General features: G+C 43.0%; 1 protein-coding gene across 2 annotated transcripts in view; it reads left to right on the top strand.

The window, feature by feature from the left end:
- The window catches only part of LOC116844807 (ras-related and estrogen-regulated growth inhibitor-like), a 63,861-nt gene that overhangs the window by 39,312 nt on the left and 6,714 nt on the right, over positions 1-17,835 (top strand). For both annotated transcript variants that reach the window (XM_032816855.1, XM_032816854.1), the window contains exon 5: positions 11,633-11,814. In XM_032816855.1, the coding sequence (XP_032672746.1) occupies positions 11,633-11,814 (182 nt within the window). The remainder of the gene's footprint in view (positions 1-11,632; positions 11,815-17,835) is intronic.

The following is a 17,835-nucleotide window of genomic DNA, read 5'->3' as shown; positions in this document are numbered from 1 at the left end:
GTTTCGCGACTGCTCTCCGAAGCACGATCAGTGTATTCTTCACTGAGACAGTGTCTCACTTCACTTGCAATTGATATCAGTCATAGTTGGATCGACATAAAATATCTAAAAAATAAAATACATTTATTCGGTGGGTATTAATAGCGTACTTACTTAAATCTAACTTCTCTCGTTTGAATAGAATAGACAATTGCTTTCATGGAAAGCTGAGTTTTAAGAAAAAAATGTACGTTCTCTAAAAATATTCTGTACTAGCTTAAATTGTCCGGCTCAGGCTTCTGGAACGTCTAAACTTAAATTATCACAAAGTGTCAAGGGGATGAAATCAAGGTGAGATCGTGAAATGTTCAGGTTTTAAGTAGTTAATATTTTCCGCAGGATTCTAGAGAGTAATTATGCAGAATTTAGTCCAAATCGGCTAAAGGATTTAGGAGTTAACAAGGAACATACAGAAAAACACATATACACACACACACACATATATATTTATATATATTTATATATAGAGATTAATATAAACAAATATTATTAAGTAATAACAAATGTTATTTACTTAATTAGTACTCTTAAAGTGAATCAGTGAATAGTCACTGATATCAGTTATAAGTATAGCACTGAGCACTTTCAGTGCAAAAACTTATAACTGCAAATCAGTGTATATTCACTGTTTTCAGTGATGTTTCATTGATTCATTTTAAAAGAGTACTCTTCGCGAATAAACATTTCTACTCTTTAGATATTTTTTCTCTTAGCGTATAGCACGCGTATGACGAATATATGTACTACAAATTTTGCAGCGAGATTTTATTTGTCCGAATCTGTAAGACGGAACAGTGTAAAATGGAAAATCAGTGAATACTCATTGATCATTGATGAAACAGTCCTTTTCAGTTCTGATCAGAAACATTTTTACTGATTCACTTTAAAATAATAGTGAGATTTCGGCGATTATTAAATTTATGACAATATCGTTGGAGGGATTTAAGTGTTACTCTTTTTCTATCCTTCGCTCTCTCTCTTTCCTTCGAACACGTGACATGTTAATATGTTAATCCGACTTCATACAAATTGCAACTCCTAAATGCAGAGTTTGATATTCTTCGCTCACGTTTGGTGACGCGAACGCGTGTGGCACGCGGTGTGCGTAACGCCTGACGTGCTCGAAACGATTTAGCGGAAACAAAGCGTGACCGGTCTTCGCCGGCGTGCGCGTGAAATTAGCATGAAATTTCCAATCCAGTCATAGTCGCGGTGCCTAATTAGCGCCTAAATTATTCACGCTGGCGCGCGCGATCGTCGATTTATGAGTGAAATTCGGAGGCACCGCAGCGGAACGTTCGCGCCATCCTGCGGAGAGTAACGCGCTCTTCCTTATAATGAATGTTAAACACCGCTATAATAACGAGAACATACATCATCGCGCAGTCAAGAAGGAAAATGTAGTTGCGTCGGGGCAGAGCACGCGCGTAAATATCTCCGCTTCGTGTATAATAATTGTAGGTGGATGCAGCGGGGGGAGAAAAGGGAGAGAAGGAAAGAGGCCGAAAATATACGCAGTCCCTCGACGGCGACGTCTATGAACGCGTTTATGTTCACGCGAGCGTTTACGTGCTTGCAGCCGCTCGTGCCAGTTTAACGCGCCCATACCTTTGGCCGTCTTACGCGTCATGTTAATGACGAATACCGTTCTAATGCGATGGGCAGTCCCGATCCAGCTCATTAAGTTTGCAATAAGAAGACCGTGGCGGCCAGAAGATTGTAGCGAAAATGTTTCGTCCAAGAGCGCGGAAACATGTGTCGGGTAGAGTCGTGAGAGGCGGAATCGTTAATCCTGCGATACGCGATTCTACGAGAAAGAAGTGAGACGCAAGCGTTAAAACGTGCCGAAGACACAAATCACTTGGGGAAATATTTAAAATTTATATTCCCGCGATAATATTATTTTTGTATTTTTTATCGGTTCAGATACGCATCCAGGAGGACGCGTGTGTGTATCTTGTGAAGCTGGCTCGAAGAGATTAAACTGGTCGGGAAAAAGATTCAGTCGGAGAAGAGTGCAGGTGGTGTCGTTATAAAACGTATAACAGTATGCTGTTTTAAAATGAATCAGGGAAGATGTTTCTGACTAAGGCAGTGGAAGGAATATTTCACTGATGATCAGTGAATACTCTCCAATTTTCAGTGAAAACATTCCCACTTAACTGTTCCATCCTGTATCTAATTGATTTTGAGCAGTGAAAGGAAAATTTCACGTTGCAAAATCTATAGATAATACGCTAATTCGTTACACGCTGTGCCAAATTCAATTTTCTGCGTTTGTGACAAAAAACGGCGTTCACGTGATTTGCATGTAATAATACTATCTGTGTTCGTATCAATAATAGGAACATTCGCTACTATTTACTGATTCTTTCAGAGCGAGAATTTACTGTGATTACAGTGCTATATTTATAACTAAACCAGCAGTTTTAAGTATAGCATTTTAGTGAAGAACACTGTACTTTAGAGAGTGAGCTCCACCCGCTGATGCATTCTAGGGTGAACGACTCTTCGTCCGCTCGTGAAATTTTCTGCGCGTGTATTAATTGGTTTTCCCCCCCTCTCACACACTCTCACTCTCTCTCCCTTCCTCTCTTTCCCTTAATTCCAAAGTTGTTTTCTTTAGTCGAGACACATACAATTGACCCTACCGATTACGTCTTCTTATTGCGCGACAAAAAGCGCGAACGACCTGCCTTGCTTTTCCCTTCCGCGACATCGACGAGATTCACATTGACACACACACACACGCGCGCGTTGTGTGTGCCAGCGAGATCACGTAGTATTGGAGGAATTCGGTGACGTTGACGATTTACCGGCTGGTCGTTACGTTTCTCGTGCGTATAGTTTTTCTTGGAAAGCGCGACGTGTGGTATCGCCGATAGCAATTAGCGACGTGCAAAATGGCGCCTTAGGCACGCGTCAAGCGACAGGTCGAAAGGAAACCGATGAGGCTCTTTTTGTAGCCTGTAGCCGGTCCCTGGTCGGGTGCTCGTGTGTGTGTGTGTGTGTGTACACGCGCGCGCGTATACATGTATCTGTGTGACGAACAGGCGTGCGGATCCGCGATCGTGATGTCAATTACTAACGAAGACAGTCGTTGGGGCGGACTGTCACTGTGCACCCGCCACAGTGACAGTGGCACGCGCCTTAAGCTGCGTTCACAAGACCCTCGAGAAGCGGCTATAAATTCTTCTCTCGAATGCCTGGGACACTTCTTGCCGTCATTGACTGTTGCTAATGCCATGTCTTCATGAAGCTGAGCTTAATTAATCTTCCAGCTGCACCGAGCGCCATTTTACGCTAAACAGTGTCGGATCGTCTTCGTCGGGTGCCTGCCAGCAAAGTTGCTCGCTTCCCAACCGTGTTGTATTAAATTATGCTAATATACTCAAACTCCAAACTTGCGAGATTCTAAAACTCAAAGCTTCCAAAGTTATAGACCTCTCAGACAAGCTAAGATACTAAGCAAAGATACTAAGCTGGTGCTTTGAAAGCTTCTCAAGCTTTGTTATCTAGGATATTGTTTCTCAGGGATTTTTAGATTTTGTCCTCTCTTTCTTCTTTATTGTTTCCTTTTTTTTTATAAATATCTTTATATTTTAATTTCCTTTTCCTTGCGTGCGTCATTTTACTGTAATATCAACTTTATTTTTTTGTGTATTCCTGTTCTTTTATATCCTTTTCTTACTTTTGGTTCTTTTCTTTTTTTTAGGGAATTTGTCTCAGGGTGTCAACAAACAACTCTCTTTCTCTCTCTCCCTTTCTTCCTTTCTCACTCAATATATGTATCGAATTGTCATTGATTTCACAAGTATACGCACGTGCACCTCGGTATTATAATGCGATCTCGTATTGCTGCATCTATTTGATAAGCTATAACGTGTACGTTGGCATTAGACGGATGATAATTTTATTTGTTGGGTTGTCGTTGCCTTCTATGGTATCTGGTAGGCCTCCACTGGCACGGCTGCCAAGATAAATGGCGTGAACGCACTCTTAGATCTCATTTGCATCCGAGAAGGACAGTCCGTGACGCACGAGATGATTTATTTCGATTTTAATCCGTGCTCGACTCAAATCTCGATTCTAATTCGCGCAGCGCGAACGTGTCGATTTCTCCGGAAATGTCTGTGCGCGCGATCCCGAAAGCTGCGAATATAAAGTGTTAACCGGCTTGTTCAATGTTTCGAGAAAGACTGGCGATGCTCGAATTGTATACGCAATAAGTCAGACAGGTTCGAAAATTTCCGGCGATTATATTTCCTCGAGGTCTCCGGGTCGCGCGTTCGGAATCTCGAAGGTTCACACCCTGCCGGACGTTGGCGATCCCTCAGACACAAAGCTCGAGAGTAGCAGCGTGCAGGTGATCGCACTTTCCTGCACAATCAAACGGCGTTAGTCAGTCAAGAGCCGATCGCGCGCGGCTGCTCGAGTCGAGTTTCATAGAATTTCCGCTTGGCTTCCGAGAGACTCTCTTGTTGCAATATCGATCACGAGGATCGCGGTAGGTGTTCTACGGGTATAATAATAACCGGCTAACAAGGGCACGGGAGTTCAGGTAGGCGCACTCATGGAATCGGCCACGTAGGAAGTCGAGCAACAAATGGGTAGGTGGCTGCCGACTGGCTCGGCTGGCTTTCGACCTCGTCGACCGCCGCGATTAATACTTCCATCGTGCATTGTTCCTCGTCACGTAAATCTCCCCGACGAGATAAGCTCCGCGGAAACCATTTATAAGGCCGATTTATATCATTATACCAACCGCCGCCGCCGCCGTCGCTGCCGCCCCGTTGCCCCTGTAAATATTCTCACGTCAGCTGGTCGTCTTACCATTTCTCCGCTGGATAATAGTTCAGGTTGCCATTGCGGATGAAATGTTGGGAACACAGAGTTCTCCCTTCGAATGGGTCGTCGAAATAACCTCGCGAAGTCGTTGCGTTGCGCTGTTCGCACTTTGTCATATTTCGCGCCGAGGAGAATGACCAAAAAGATCGACTCGCCGCACACTCGCGCTTTTCTTTGCCGAATATTCTTTTCTATCTCGCACGACTAATTGATTAATCCCGTGGCGATCGTGCTGATATAGAAGGGAAAGTTGATTAACAACGAGCGCCGGGCGAGCGACGCTCGCGCAACCGGTCGCGCGTACGTTTGCATTTTTACAATCTACATACGATTATTCAGTCTATAATTTCGATATATGGGTCAATGTCTCGGGCCGCAATAAAGTATCAATCGTACTTCATCTCGCTCCGGACCAATCGTGTGCGCGCGCGCGTGCGTGCGGACGTTCCACTTTTGGCGGATTAATTTTTTCCTCCTCCCTCCCCCGCGTCTCTTGTCTCCCTCCCTCTCCCGTTTCTTCCCTCCCTTCCTGTTCCTCGTTCTCTATCTCTCTCCATCTCCTCCTCCCCCCCCTCCTCTTCCCCCGTCCCTCCCTTATCTCGTTTTGTTTTGTTGTCATCTCGCGCGTCTCGTTTCTCGCAATCTACATATGGCTTTGCGGGTCAATGGTGCCCGGCCGCAATAAAGTATCAATCATACCTCATCTCTCGGACCAACCCGCTACGGGATGCTGCGCGCCGCAGCGTGGTGCCCAGGTGTGTTCCGCCTGGCGAATATGAAGAGTGCAGCGCGCAGCCCGGTGACACACTTCCCCAATTCTCGCATTGTTCTTCATCCGCGTGCACGTACGAAATAAATCTCCGAGTGGGGCGAGGGAGAAACGGACGAACGAAGGAAGGAAGGAACGAACGCACGCAGGGAGGAAGGAAGGGAGGAAGGGAAGGAGCCGGAGTCCGCCGCGTCGGTACCTCCGTTGGCCTCGTGACCGGCTCGTAATTGCGATTGCTTTTTCGTGGGAGGGCCGTAGGTAATTGATAATTAAGCGCGTGCCCTCCTTGCCCCCGGGGGAGAAATGGACGGAGGAGGTAGGTGAGGAGGAGGAGGAGGAGAGAAGGAGGCAACGGAAGACGGAATGCAACGACGGTGTTTCGGACGGTGCTTTGGTACCGGACGAACGTGGCCGGCATCCTCGTTTCCATGTCGCCCCGAGTGCTGCAATATTTATTTCTCTACCAATTTAATCTTCCGAGTATTAAATCACAGCCGGGAAACTCTCTTCTCTCCTGAGAGTGAGTACATTCGTCAGGATCGATTAGCTTTAACGGCGGTCTGAGCGACCCTTTTTGTCTCTCCTGAAATTGGCGAATGTGTATGTATGTGTGTATGTGGAAATTTTATCACTAAGATTATACGAAATATTTTATGTCTGTTTTTTTAACTGAACTCTGAATTGGTGCAATAAGTTAGAGTGAGAAATATACCTTGTTTCACTCTAACTTATTGTTCAGGCAGTTCAGTTAAAAAAACAGATCTGTTATCTTTTTCTCCAATGATATAATATTTCTCTCTGAAGTGTAATATTTTTATCTGATACGCAAGGACACGCGCGACAAAAGTTGGCGATTCTACAATTGATATTGACGTTATCAAATTATGAAAAATTCAGCTCAATCGAGCGTTACGAATTCAGAAGCGTTCATTCTTTTCCTTTTTTGGAGCACGCACATCTTAATTTCGTAACTTTTATCTCTCTTTCTGTTCACCTCATTAATTCGCTGCGTCCACGCGGGAGTTCTCCAAATATGTTTCCACATGTCGTTACACCCGCGATACGCCGACGATCGGCAATCGGTCCGGATGACGCAGCTACGACTCGACATTGAAATTCCATTGTCGATCGGCTTATCTTAATTTCTGGACGGTGCGCAAGTGTGCAAACAGGCCGCGTAAACGCGTCGACACGCATGCCCGAGTACATCTCGCGACGATGATGGCGTTAGCTTTCCTTGTTTTTCCGAAAATAGTGATTACCGTGCTCGGGGAAACAAAGAGAGCGCGGCGTGCGCAGTATCGCGGATTGTTTTTCGCGGTAGTATTTACGGACGATGCGCTAAACAATCGTCTGACAAGTTCAAGATACATTTAAACACAACAATAATTTGTGCATTGGCAGACTTTATTATAGGTTTATTGTGCGTCTCTTATTATAATATACACGGAAATAAGTGATTTCATTGCCGCAGCTGATAATGATTTGCCGAAAGTATATTTGTCGTTGTATGTAACCAAAAATTTGCTGCTTTAACTAAAGCTTCTGTCACTGTGTTGCCACTACGTCGATTTCACAGCAAATATATGCTTACTGGCAGTTATATTCTTGTATATCCATATGTTTTCAACGATATTTGGCTATCATACGCGGATTCTCGCTGTCGTAGCTCTTTTTTTTTTCTTGCAGCTATCCATCTTCCCGCAATCGTCACAGCGCTAAATAAATATTTATTTATTTATTTGTTTATTTATTCCGTGTAATTTGCGCGTCGTGGTCTCGACTTGTTCCCTCGAAGAGAAAGAAGTCGTTCAGACGTTAATTCTTCACGTATCACTAAAAAACTAAAATAGTCCGTCGGCTCTTCGACTCGTCCATACGTGAGACGTGCTCGTAAACTGAATCTCTCTCGTGTAACACCCCGGCCAATCACACCGCGATTCAGAGTGTTCCAGCGATAATTTAGTTTATTGGCTTTACCTTCTCTCGCTTCACCCTCTTCTACTCGGGACGGCCAAGTATTCGCTCGTTACATTGACCATAAGTTACTGTTAGTAATATCCTTTTCTCTCTCTTTCTCTCTCTCTCTCTCTCTCTCTCTCTCTCTCTCTCTCTCTCTCGGAGGGTGAACCCGGTAGGAACCCTATCGTTGTAAAACTACGAGTAATAACACTGTAACTCATTGTCAGTGGCCGGGCAATAACGCGGCGTCCCGCGGCGTCGAGCTGGTGTCGCTTTCGTGGAAACGTGCATTGTCGCGCGAAGAAAAGATACTTCTTGGCGCACGCTGATCCACGTTCATAGTCTCCTGCCTCCGAGGCTCGATTTACACCGTGGGCTCGGTTACGTTCAGTTACAGAAACGGAGAGTCTACTCCGAAATACGCGAGAGCCTCGCTGGCGGGATACAAACGACAGCAGCGACTCGAACAAAGCCGTACTGAAAATCCGTGATTGCACGATATAAAAGCAAATTTGACATTTCTCAACCTTGTAATTGTTTTTTCTTTCTAAAAAATATTATGAAAAAAATTTTTGAGTTTTAATCCGCGCAGTCATGTTTCATTAGACAAGCATATTTACCGAACATAATAAACGACATTTTATTTGTCGACATATTTCTAGATATATGTGTCTCACGATGCTGCAAAGAGCCGAGAAATATCACTTTATATCGCGGAATGTATCATATGCGTGAATCACAGGACTAATATTTAAGGGCACGGATATCCTCGGATATCCAGTGATCCCTTGGAATGCCGTTTATGCGGAATATGTGGCCTTCTAATCGGCGAGCATTATTAGCCGAGGATATTGGCGCTATCTATAAAGGTGAATAGTTGGGGATCGTTATCTGCGGCACGAACACGAAGAAACATAACTTCGTCGGGGCGATCGTTGCTTATCCGGCGGGATCGCGTAGGTGTTAAAGCGCGCGGTTCTCGCCCACTTGAATCGATTCCGAATGGACAGCACGATCGTTTCGTCCTATCGGGTGTCCTGTTAACTGTCGCGTCGTTAAGACGACCGCCGATCGGAAATTACGGTCTGCGGGTACCTTTCCCCGCCCGCCTAAATAGCTTTAGGGCTTTTTACGAAGCGTAACCGATCTTCAGTTTTGATCACCTACATGTGTATATTAAATTAAACGACATGAAAATTCACGTAAAAAACATGTCTCGCTGATCCAGGCAGAATTCTAAATGTTCACAGTGGAAATTATCACTGTTTCTTGTACTTGTTAGAAAATTTCTCGTAGTAGGTAGAATCTATAGCAGCAATATTCTAGTGATATCTGCAATATCTAGCAAATTTAGATGGATATGAAGATTATTCATTCGTTTGTCTCTCCCATTAGTTTTTCCTTGTCTACTGCAGTCTCTTTCATAAGAAATGTGACTAGCCTTGAAATTCAAATGGCGGAAGCCGCAGAGAGAGATTTTCTTGTTAAATTTTACAAACAGTTTCGATAGAACTTCTGCGTCTATCATTTGTATCGATTAAATACAAAACACACGCGATACTGCAGTGTTTGCTTGTCATTTATTCATCTTAGCGAATTTCTCGTATGTAGATAATTTCTGCTGTGACTGCAGGAGCATCCTTTCGAGTGTATTCTCTTCGCTATGAGTTTGGCAAGAGTTAGCTTCACGAATATTCCACTTTTGCTCCGTTCAGAAACATTTATCAATCAATTACTCTCCCAAAAATTACATTCTGTACTAATATTTCAACAGAAACTACGTTAGACTAAAGAACTCGACTGGAAGAAAGTGTAAATTGGGTTTGGTTAGCGCGCGCGGACCAAACTTGCTTACTTATCGAGTTTAACCGCGAGGAAACACGTTGTCAGTGAATAATTACGTTGCGTTTCCACGAAATTGCGCGACGTGAAGTGCATTAAACGCGTTGCTTAATCGGGAGAGGTGTTTTGCATTATTTCATAACTGGACGAATAACGTCGTCGGCGGGTTGCACAACGTCGTCGATGCACTCGCGCGACACGCGCGACACGCAATTCCGGCATCGCGTTCAATTGCCTCGAATACAATCGATCAATAAATATTTATGAGCGATTCGGGCTTGCGCTGCGACGACGCGACAGATGCACGCCTTGCCGTTTCACGTCGATGACGTCTACGCCGTCGAGGACGTCGCGGCAGATTTGGTGGCCGCTTAAGGTAACGCACGGGCCAGATTTCTTAATCAATGTCACCGCTGAGGAGATAAGAATCGAGCGAACTTAGGGAAATTGAATCTCTCGAGTTTCACACGCGCGGGCCAAGAATTTTTCGCAACGATAAATCGCAACGGTTATCTGAAAAACTTCCGAGTCCCGTAGTATCGTAATTTTACGATTCGATACCTCGAAACATTCCGAGTCGTTGTATAAACTTGGAGGTTTCGACCGTGGTGTGCATCGAGTTTCCCACTCCCGTAAGTTCATAAGTTTCATGAAGTCCCGGACTTGCGTAATCTCAACGTATGAACGAAGATCCATAAATCCGAAGTGACCATAAATCGTGGCGATCGTTAAACCCAGAGACGAATGTTTATTCGGGTAAAACCGCGTAATTTTTGATACGATCGACTTTAACGCCTCTCTTTCTTTTTTCCGTTTCTTTTTTTCTCTCCTCCTTTTCTTAAAAGGCCGGACATCGACGAATCCTCCCGGGACGTTGCAACATTGCGGGCCGGCGTGAAAGGGGAGCGTGCGTTGTCGGAGGTTCCCGTGGCGTTTATTTACGAGCGCGTTACACGCAATGTTAATTCGACAGATTTGACCGTAAATAACGCCCGTAAATACGCGCACGCGGAGACGTATATATTTATCTCGGTCTATAAAATTCAGAGTCTCCCGCCGGATGCGCGCGGCAGTTTAGGTGATGACTGAAATTTACGGACGCGACCTGAAGAATCGACGCCGCAAATTTTCAACGCGCTTCCTTCTTCTTTTCTTGTCTCTCCTCTTGTAGTCATCCACATCAGATATAGCGACAGCCGTGTGTGATATGTTTACCTACTCGTAAAGTTTTCCGTAATAAATGAATAAGTAAATATACGCAAGATGTAGAAGCTGTAAACGCGAACGAACTTTTAAGAACGTTTCAAATACACTGAGAGAAAAGATATATAAAAATAAGAAATATTTGTATAATATTTTTACTCGGTAGATACTAATATAGTATATTTATTTAAATTTATTTACTTAATCCTTCGAGCGCGCTGTGATACAAATTTGATTTTTTCAAAAAGTGATTTTTTCAGAATACAATCAAATGTAAATCAATTTTTCACTCTTTCACTACTTTTTTATCGACTCTTATAACGTCATCGCCAAATTTCGAATCTTCTTTTTTTAAATTAAAAGAATAAAAAATTGGTACAAATTTGGCATTTTCCGAATATGTACGCTCAAAGAGGGTTAAGTATAATAAATAATAAGTTTTAAGAAAGTTTTGAGGAAATGTATATTTTCGTATTTGAAAAACATTTTATATATTAGAAAGTAAACACCCAGACAACATAATATCTAAAATCGGGACATAAGACGTCTTAAAGATAATCTTTAAGACGCTTTAAAGACATTTATATGTAAATCGTCTGAAAGACATCTTAAAGATGATCTTTAAGACGTCTTATGTCCCGATTTTAGATTATGTTGTCTGGGCATGTGTTATTAGTACTCTCTACAAATAAGTATGTTTTAATTCTCAGATATTTTTGCTCACAGTGCAGCAGAGAGTGACACATTGCGTGCAGGAAACAAATTTATATTTACTACGGATCACTTTCCCCTTACTAAAGATCTCTCACTCTGATAAAGACGAGGTGTCCCGCATTAAAATAGTGATATCCTCCATAGCTGTCCCCAGGCAAAGACACGTCGAATTAAATCCGATTCTTGATTCCCTCTCCCCCTCTGTCTCTCCGTTGATTGTCGTAGTGATCGATGTGTTCTATCGATTTGTTCCAGGAGAACGGCTGCCTGTACTCGCACATACGATGGGGCGAGGCCTTCGTCGTGGTCTACAGCGTGACATGTAAGCGTAGCTTTCAGGAAGCCAGGGGACTTCTCAAGCAACTCGCGGATCTACGCCTGCCGTCCTATTTCACCGCCCTCCTGCTCGGCAACAAGAGAGATCTGGATCACGCTCGGTAAGCGTAAATCACATTGTTACAAATATGATTAACGGTCTCGTAAGAGGCGGGCGTGCACTGGCGGTAACGTCCGATGATCCTCCAGCCGGCGGTGATATACGAGCAAATAAAACGCGCGTACGCGCCTCGCTCCGGGCGCCGTAAAAACGGTAATTATTAATAAATCAACGGCGGCGCGATTTTTCGCCGCTTAATCGGTGCGGAGATACGTCCTTCCGGATCGTGTGTTTGCGATCTTGTTTATCCCGCTACGCTCGATTACGGTCGAGCTCGATTGTCCTCCGTTGAGTTATGAGTCGTCGGCGGAGAACTAGATGAAGCCGCTACACGGAGTCGACTCGTTTCTGTACGTCGCCGAGTAATTATTATTGTCCACGGGTCAGCCGTCGGCAGTCAGGACGAATGTTACGAAGCAATTTTCCCGCGTCGACAAAGTCGAGAAAAAAAAACGAATTGTGTTTATTCACGAGTAATGTCGCGCTTATGTTTGGCCCATTTTTCCATTCGACCTCGCAAGTCTGGCACACTTCGCCGATTGGCATCTTAAGGGGCTCTCACACGATCGATGTTTCTGTTAGTACCCCGAGTCGAAATTTCGATCCTTCTTTCGACCCTAATATTCCATTTAACCTCTACACTCTTAAGCCTGTATCAACATCTTTCGATCCTACTTAACCTACTAGTTTCGAGAGGCTCTCTTTAGAGCCTACACGTAGCATTTTTTGCGTTTTTTTTTGCCATTTAGAAGCGCTAAGTAGGACTTACAGTTTCTATGCGTATTAAACGTACACTGATCCTTCAGAATTAAAAATTCCGGTCAAAGTAGGACTAAAATTATGACTTGATTCAGATAAAAATTGTTTACCCTATTTTTCCATTTACCTCTACTTTGACACTCTGAAGCATATATATTAACCTCTATTGATTTTATTTAATCTACTAGCTTTGAAGAGAGATTCTTTTTAGAACTCGCTTAGGTGGCGCATTTTGCACATTTTCTACCATTTATACGTGCCAAGTAAGACTTCAGTTTCCATGAGTACTGCGCATATTAATCTTTCTTGATTCTACTTAACCTATTGGCGTTATCGAGAAGTTCTCTTTAATCCTACAAGTGGCATTTTCTTTCGTTTTGCGCCACTTAAAGACGCCAAGTAAAAATCAAGAACTTCAGTCTTCATGTGTATATATACACTTGAGATCCTTCAGAATAAGCAGATGATAGAGAATTCAGGTCGAAAGTAGGGCTAAAATTTTGGAGCTCAGGAGCTCATTAGTGAAATTCAAAAGAACTGCATCTAAGTGCGACATAGAATTTTTCTAAGTCTCAGAATTTAAAACATTTTTTAATGTCAACGAAAAGTATATCCAACATCGAGTATGGCGAATTTGCGAGAGATTACAGCCTCTAAAAAGTATTTATAGCAAGGAAGAATCGGCTTTGCCTGCCGGCGAAATGAACGAACAGCTAATTCCGGCGCTCTGTTTAGCGCTAAGCAGACGGCTGTCACGGCTACGATGCCGAATCTCGTTCTCTGAATTGAGATTTATAGGGACGCGAGTGGGCTTATACGACGCGACGATACGGATCGTATGAGGGCCGCTTAAGTGGCCGCTCTCGTCGCAAGAATTACAATATCATTTCGCGCGTCGCGCGATCTCCGATCGGCGACTTCGTCGTGTTTCGCCGTCGGCGAATCGTTGATTATATTCGATCTCGTTCCTCTTTCTTTCCTTTCTTCCCTTTTCTTCTCTTTTCTTCGCCGTCGATCGTTTATCCCGTCGACCGCACACGCGCGATTTGCCCGCACGCGCACGTACACACACATATGCATGCATGTGTGTTCGGCCTATTAATCCTGCAGTTCACTTTCCACCTGCGAGTAACAGGATCTTCGCCGACGTTTCCTAGACTAGGTGAGATTTCGCGTGCGCCACGCGATTTGCGTTTTTCCAGACGGTGCCCGCCGTTTTATTAGGTTGTTCCTGGAGTTTTGTTGCCCTTTGCGCGCTCGCTATTGCCTGGTGTAGACTTACTACAGACCGCTTACTCGCCGAGGAGGAAGCGGGGAACCTCGGTTCCTTCGTCTCCGAGACTTTCGATCTCGAACTGCGCGGACAGTTGGATTATATCGCAATATACAATGGGAAAAAATCTATTCTTAATTTAACCTCTTCTCCAAATGTTCTCAAAGAGTTTTCTGAAACGTGATTTTATCTTAAAAATTTTAACAATTTGTGTATAGGTCTTCCAAAGATTTGAAGACTTGTCATTACCGCGAATATGTCAAATAACAGTTTGAATATTTATACTGAACTAGCTATGTTACACGGCGTTACTCAGACTTGTATCTAGAATACCTGCAATCCTAAAATAATGCGATCATAATCTATATACATAATCTATATAACCCGGACTTGTATCTAGAACATCTAAACTTAAGGGGACTGGAGAGTCAGATTGTCTGAAAATCGTGCTTGTTTTTTTTCACAATTTTTTTATGACAAACTGAATGAATATACGAAAGTGTTATTTTGACAATACGCCGGGCGTATAAGTGTTATTTACACAACATATAAAGAGAAGAAAAATATAATTTTAATGATCAAATACTCAATATAAGTGTATGGTACATGCAGTTAAAATATATTTCGTTTTTCTTTTCAAGGTCGTCATTTTGCAGTAATATTTTGACTTTCAATGTGGGTCAGGTGGTTCAATTAAGCTGAATTTTAGGTAGAGAATTTTCATAAGCTTGTCGTGATCGTGTGAACCACTATAATAGAAATTGAGTAAAAGTTAACAAAATTGCAAACATCTTAATGGAATATTATTAAATTTTCCGTTCTTTTAAAACTTTCCGTTAGTAAAAAATTAATATTTCGAAATTAAATATTTTCACGAATTCACACGATAACGACAAGCTTACGGAAATTTTCTACCTAAAATTCAGCTTAATTGAACTACCGAGAATCAGGATATTACTGCAAAATGACGACCTTGAAAAGAAAAACAAAATATATTTTAAATACATGTATCATATACTAATATTGAGTATTTGATCATCAAAATTATTTTTTTCTCTTTATATGTTGTATAAATACACGTCAAAATAACACTTTCGCATATTCATTCAGCATATTTTGTTATAAAAAATTGTGAAAGAATAAGCACGATTTTCAGACAATCTGACCCTCCAGTCCCCTTAAATTATCGCAAAGTGTCTAGGGAATGAAATCAGAAGGACGTTGTCTAGATTTCGTATAACTTATATTTTCCACTTTAAAGTCCCAGAGGGAAACTACGCCAAATTTGGTACAGATCGGTCAAAAGGTTCAGGAAATTGATATGGAACATACGGTCAGATATCCTATTTTATGTGTATATAGATTATGATTGCATTTTTTGTATCTTGTGTGTGTGTATGTGTGTGTGTGTGTGTGTGTGTGTATCTTATGTCCTCGCGAATCGCGGAACCGGCGGGACTCGTTCTGGGAATTCTTCGACACCTCGAAATTTCCCGTGTCATGTTCTCGTTCGTGTGGGAAGGGGCTTTTTGCCCGGGTTTTCGCCGGCGTTTTCGCAAAAACCAGTTCAACGAACCGAACGATCGACCACACGACGGAGTAAGTTAATCGGCCGACTGGTACGTCAACTCTCCGGCGCGAACCGACTCATCCAAGTCGGTCAGGCGACTCGAGCAAGTAAACAGATCTTGGTGAGGTAAAGATCGCGTGAACGGTTTCTAGACGAGCAACGACGACAACGACGACGACTCGACCGCTACCGGGTGTCTCGAAGCCGCCTTGCGGTTTGCGCACGGTGGCCACGTGTCGCGTTTTATATATCGATATCGACGATCCGGCGGTTCGACATACAAACACGCGGATGGATAAATGAACGTCATAGAGAGTTGCCGATTAAAACGAGATATAGGTCGCGGGGGTCAAAAGTTCTTCTATGAACCTCTTCGATCGAATCTCTTAGAACTCTACGGGAGATTGGAGGACCCGAAAGTTCTTACTCGAGAGCATGAGAGATGTTTTTCCCAAAATTTATGTGAACAATAAGTCTATACAGAGTTTTACAGTAAAATTACTGTATAAAATTCTGCACCGAGAAATAGATCGACATTCTGAAGTAATTGATTAGTCTTTTATTTCATATGTGATATTTATATTTTAGACTTAAATGTGTTATTAAAAAATCTGCTAAGATTAATAGGGGAATGGTAGTCCTTCTCAATTAAACGAAAAAGATATCATGTTTGTAGAGAAATTTATTATACTCCTTCTTGACTACTAAAAACTTCTTGCATTACTAAAAACATAAATATAGTAGTAAATTTGAAAAAATTTATACGAAGAAAAAGCTATAATAATTTCTCCGTGTATGAACAGAATGTTCCTTTTTATTTTTCCGTGAAAGTGTTATATTGATCATTTAGCGCTGGGGATGCGCTTTGATGAAGTAGTTCTCGTGGTAATTATCGACCCGGTGGGTCTTCACACGACGAGACGATCGCACGCGCGTTTAGCGCGGAACGTAATTCCCCCGAGTGAGAAAAATCTAGCTGGCTAAAAGACGCGCGACAAACAGGTGTGGCTCGCGTGTCAGTTTCTAAGTGTCGATACATCTTGTCGCATTTTATGCAACCAGTCGCTCAAAGTGCATCATTGCGTTGCGTGATTCGGCCAAGAGAAAGCTAGGAAATACTAGTACGCGTTCGCTGTTTTTATTTGCGACTTGAATAAAGAGTGAGACAGCGGCGACGGCTGCGGTGGCTCATTAACCTTGTCGGATCGGCGCGGCTTCTCGTGTATATCCGCCGGAGATAAATATCCATTAATAGGACGACGAATAGTTTAGCGTGCACGAGCACTCGAGTCCTTTGAGTCGCGTTTCCCTCGCCGCGACGCCGTCGCGAAATTGCACGGATAATTTAACGCTTATATATCGGTTTCGTTAACACGTACATGGAGAAAATGTTGTAGTAAAAGTTACAATTACATTTTACGTTAAAATTACATTTCTTCTTACAACGTTTTTGGTAATTATACTAAAATTGTAGCATAAATTGCTACAGAAATAGCGAATCTAACGGTCTACCTAGTACACGATACAAAAAACAAGTGGCTAGGATAATTTTATAGTGGAAAATCCAACGTGTATAACATTTTTTGACAAGTGCAGTGCAGAGTTACCTAGAGAGGTAATGATGTCTCGATAAAAATTTCTTCATTTGATAATCGTTAGTCAGAGATAATCCTTATCCTGGCACCTTCCACCGACGAATCTCTATCTATCGTCGCTCGTTAGCCGATCGCGAAGGAGACGCGCAAGTTAACAGGACATCGCTCGATATTCTTTCTCCGTCGCGGACAGGAATTTTCCAGAGCGATTCCCGCAGGAATGCGGATCGTCGTTAACGAAGACACGCTCCTTTTCTCACCTTACGAAAGCCACGTTCTCGCCCTTACGCTCCTTTATGGGGTTTTGCATACCGGGAGAAATCTCACCGATGATCTAGTAACGACGGCAACGCAGCAATTACAGCCAACGCTACTATACTACACTACTACGGGATGTCTCGAAAAAGCGTGCGCGCCACTCGTCACAGGATTCTATTCACGAAGGAATCCGAGGCAGCTCGTCCTCCGCCTTGTCTGCCCTGAGCCCTAAAAATTCGTCCCGATCAGACGTACAATTATCGGTGCCGAGCATTCTCTCCGTTCCGATAATTTTAAGGTTCTACTCCTTCATCTCTGAAGCACGATGTAATTATCGTTACGAAGATCGGAGAATTTAAAATCTCAAAGTACGACAGTTTAAAGGGACGTTTAAAGTCCCACAGATGCGGATCGTAATTCGACGTAATTCTTTGCTTGTGAGAACAATGCATTTATTGCAAAACACCTAAGATCGCGTAAACAGAAAAAGGGCAGAGAGAGACAGAGAGAGAGAGAGAGAGAGAGAGAGAGAGAGAGAGAGAGAGAGAGAGAGAGAGAGAGAGAGAG

The sequence above is a fragment of the Odontomachus brunneus genome, unplaced genomic scaffold, assembly GCF_010583005.1.
Source record: "Odontomachus brunneus isolate Ranch 3 - 2012 unplaced genomic scaffold, Obru_v1 Obru_scaffold_047, whole genome shotgun sequence".
Lineage (NCBI taxonomy): Eukaryota > Metazoa > Arthropoda > Insecta > Hymenoptera > Formicidae > Odontomachus > Odontomachus brunneus.
The sequence above is the reverse complement of the archived record's forward strand: the minus strand, read 5'-3'. Positions and strand labels throughout refer to the sequence as shown.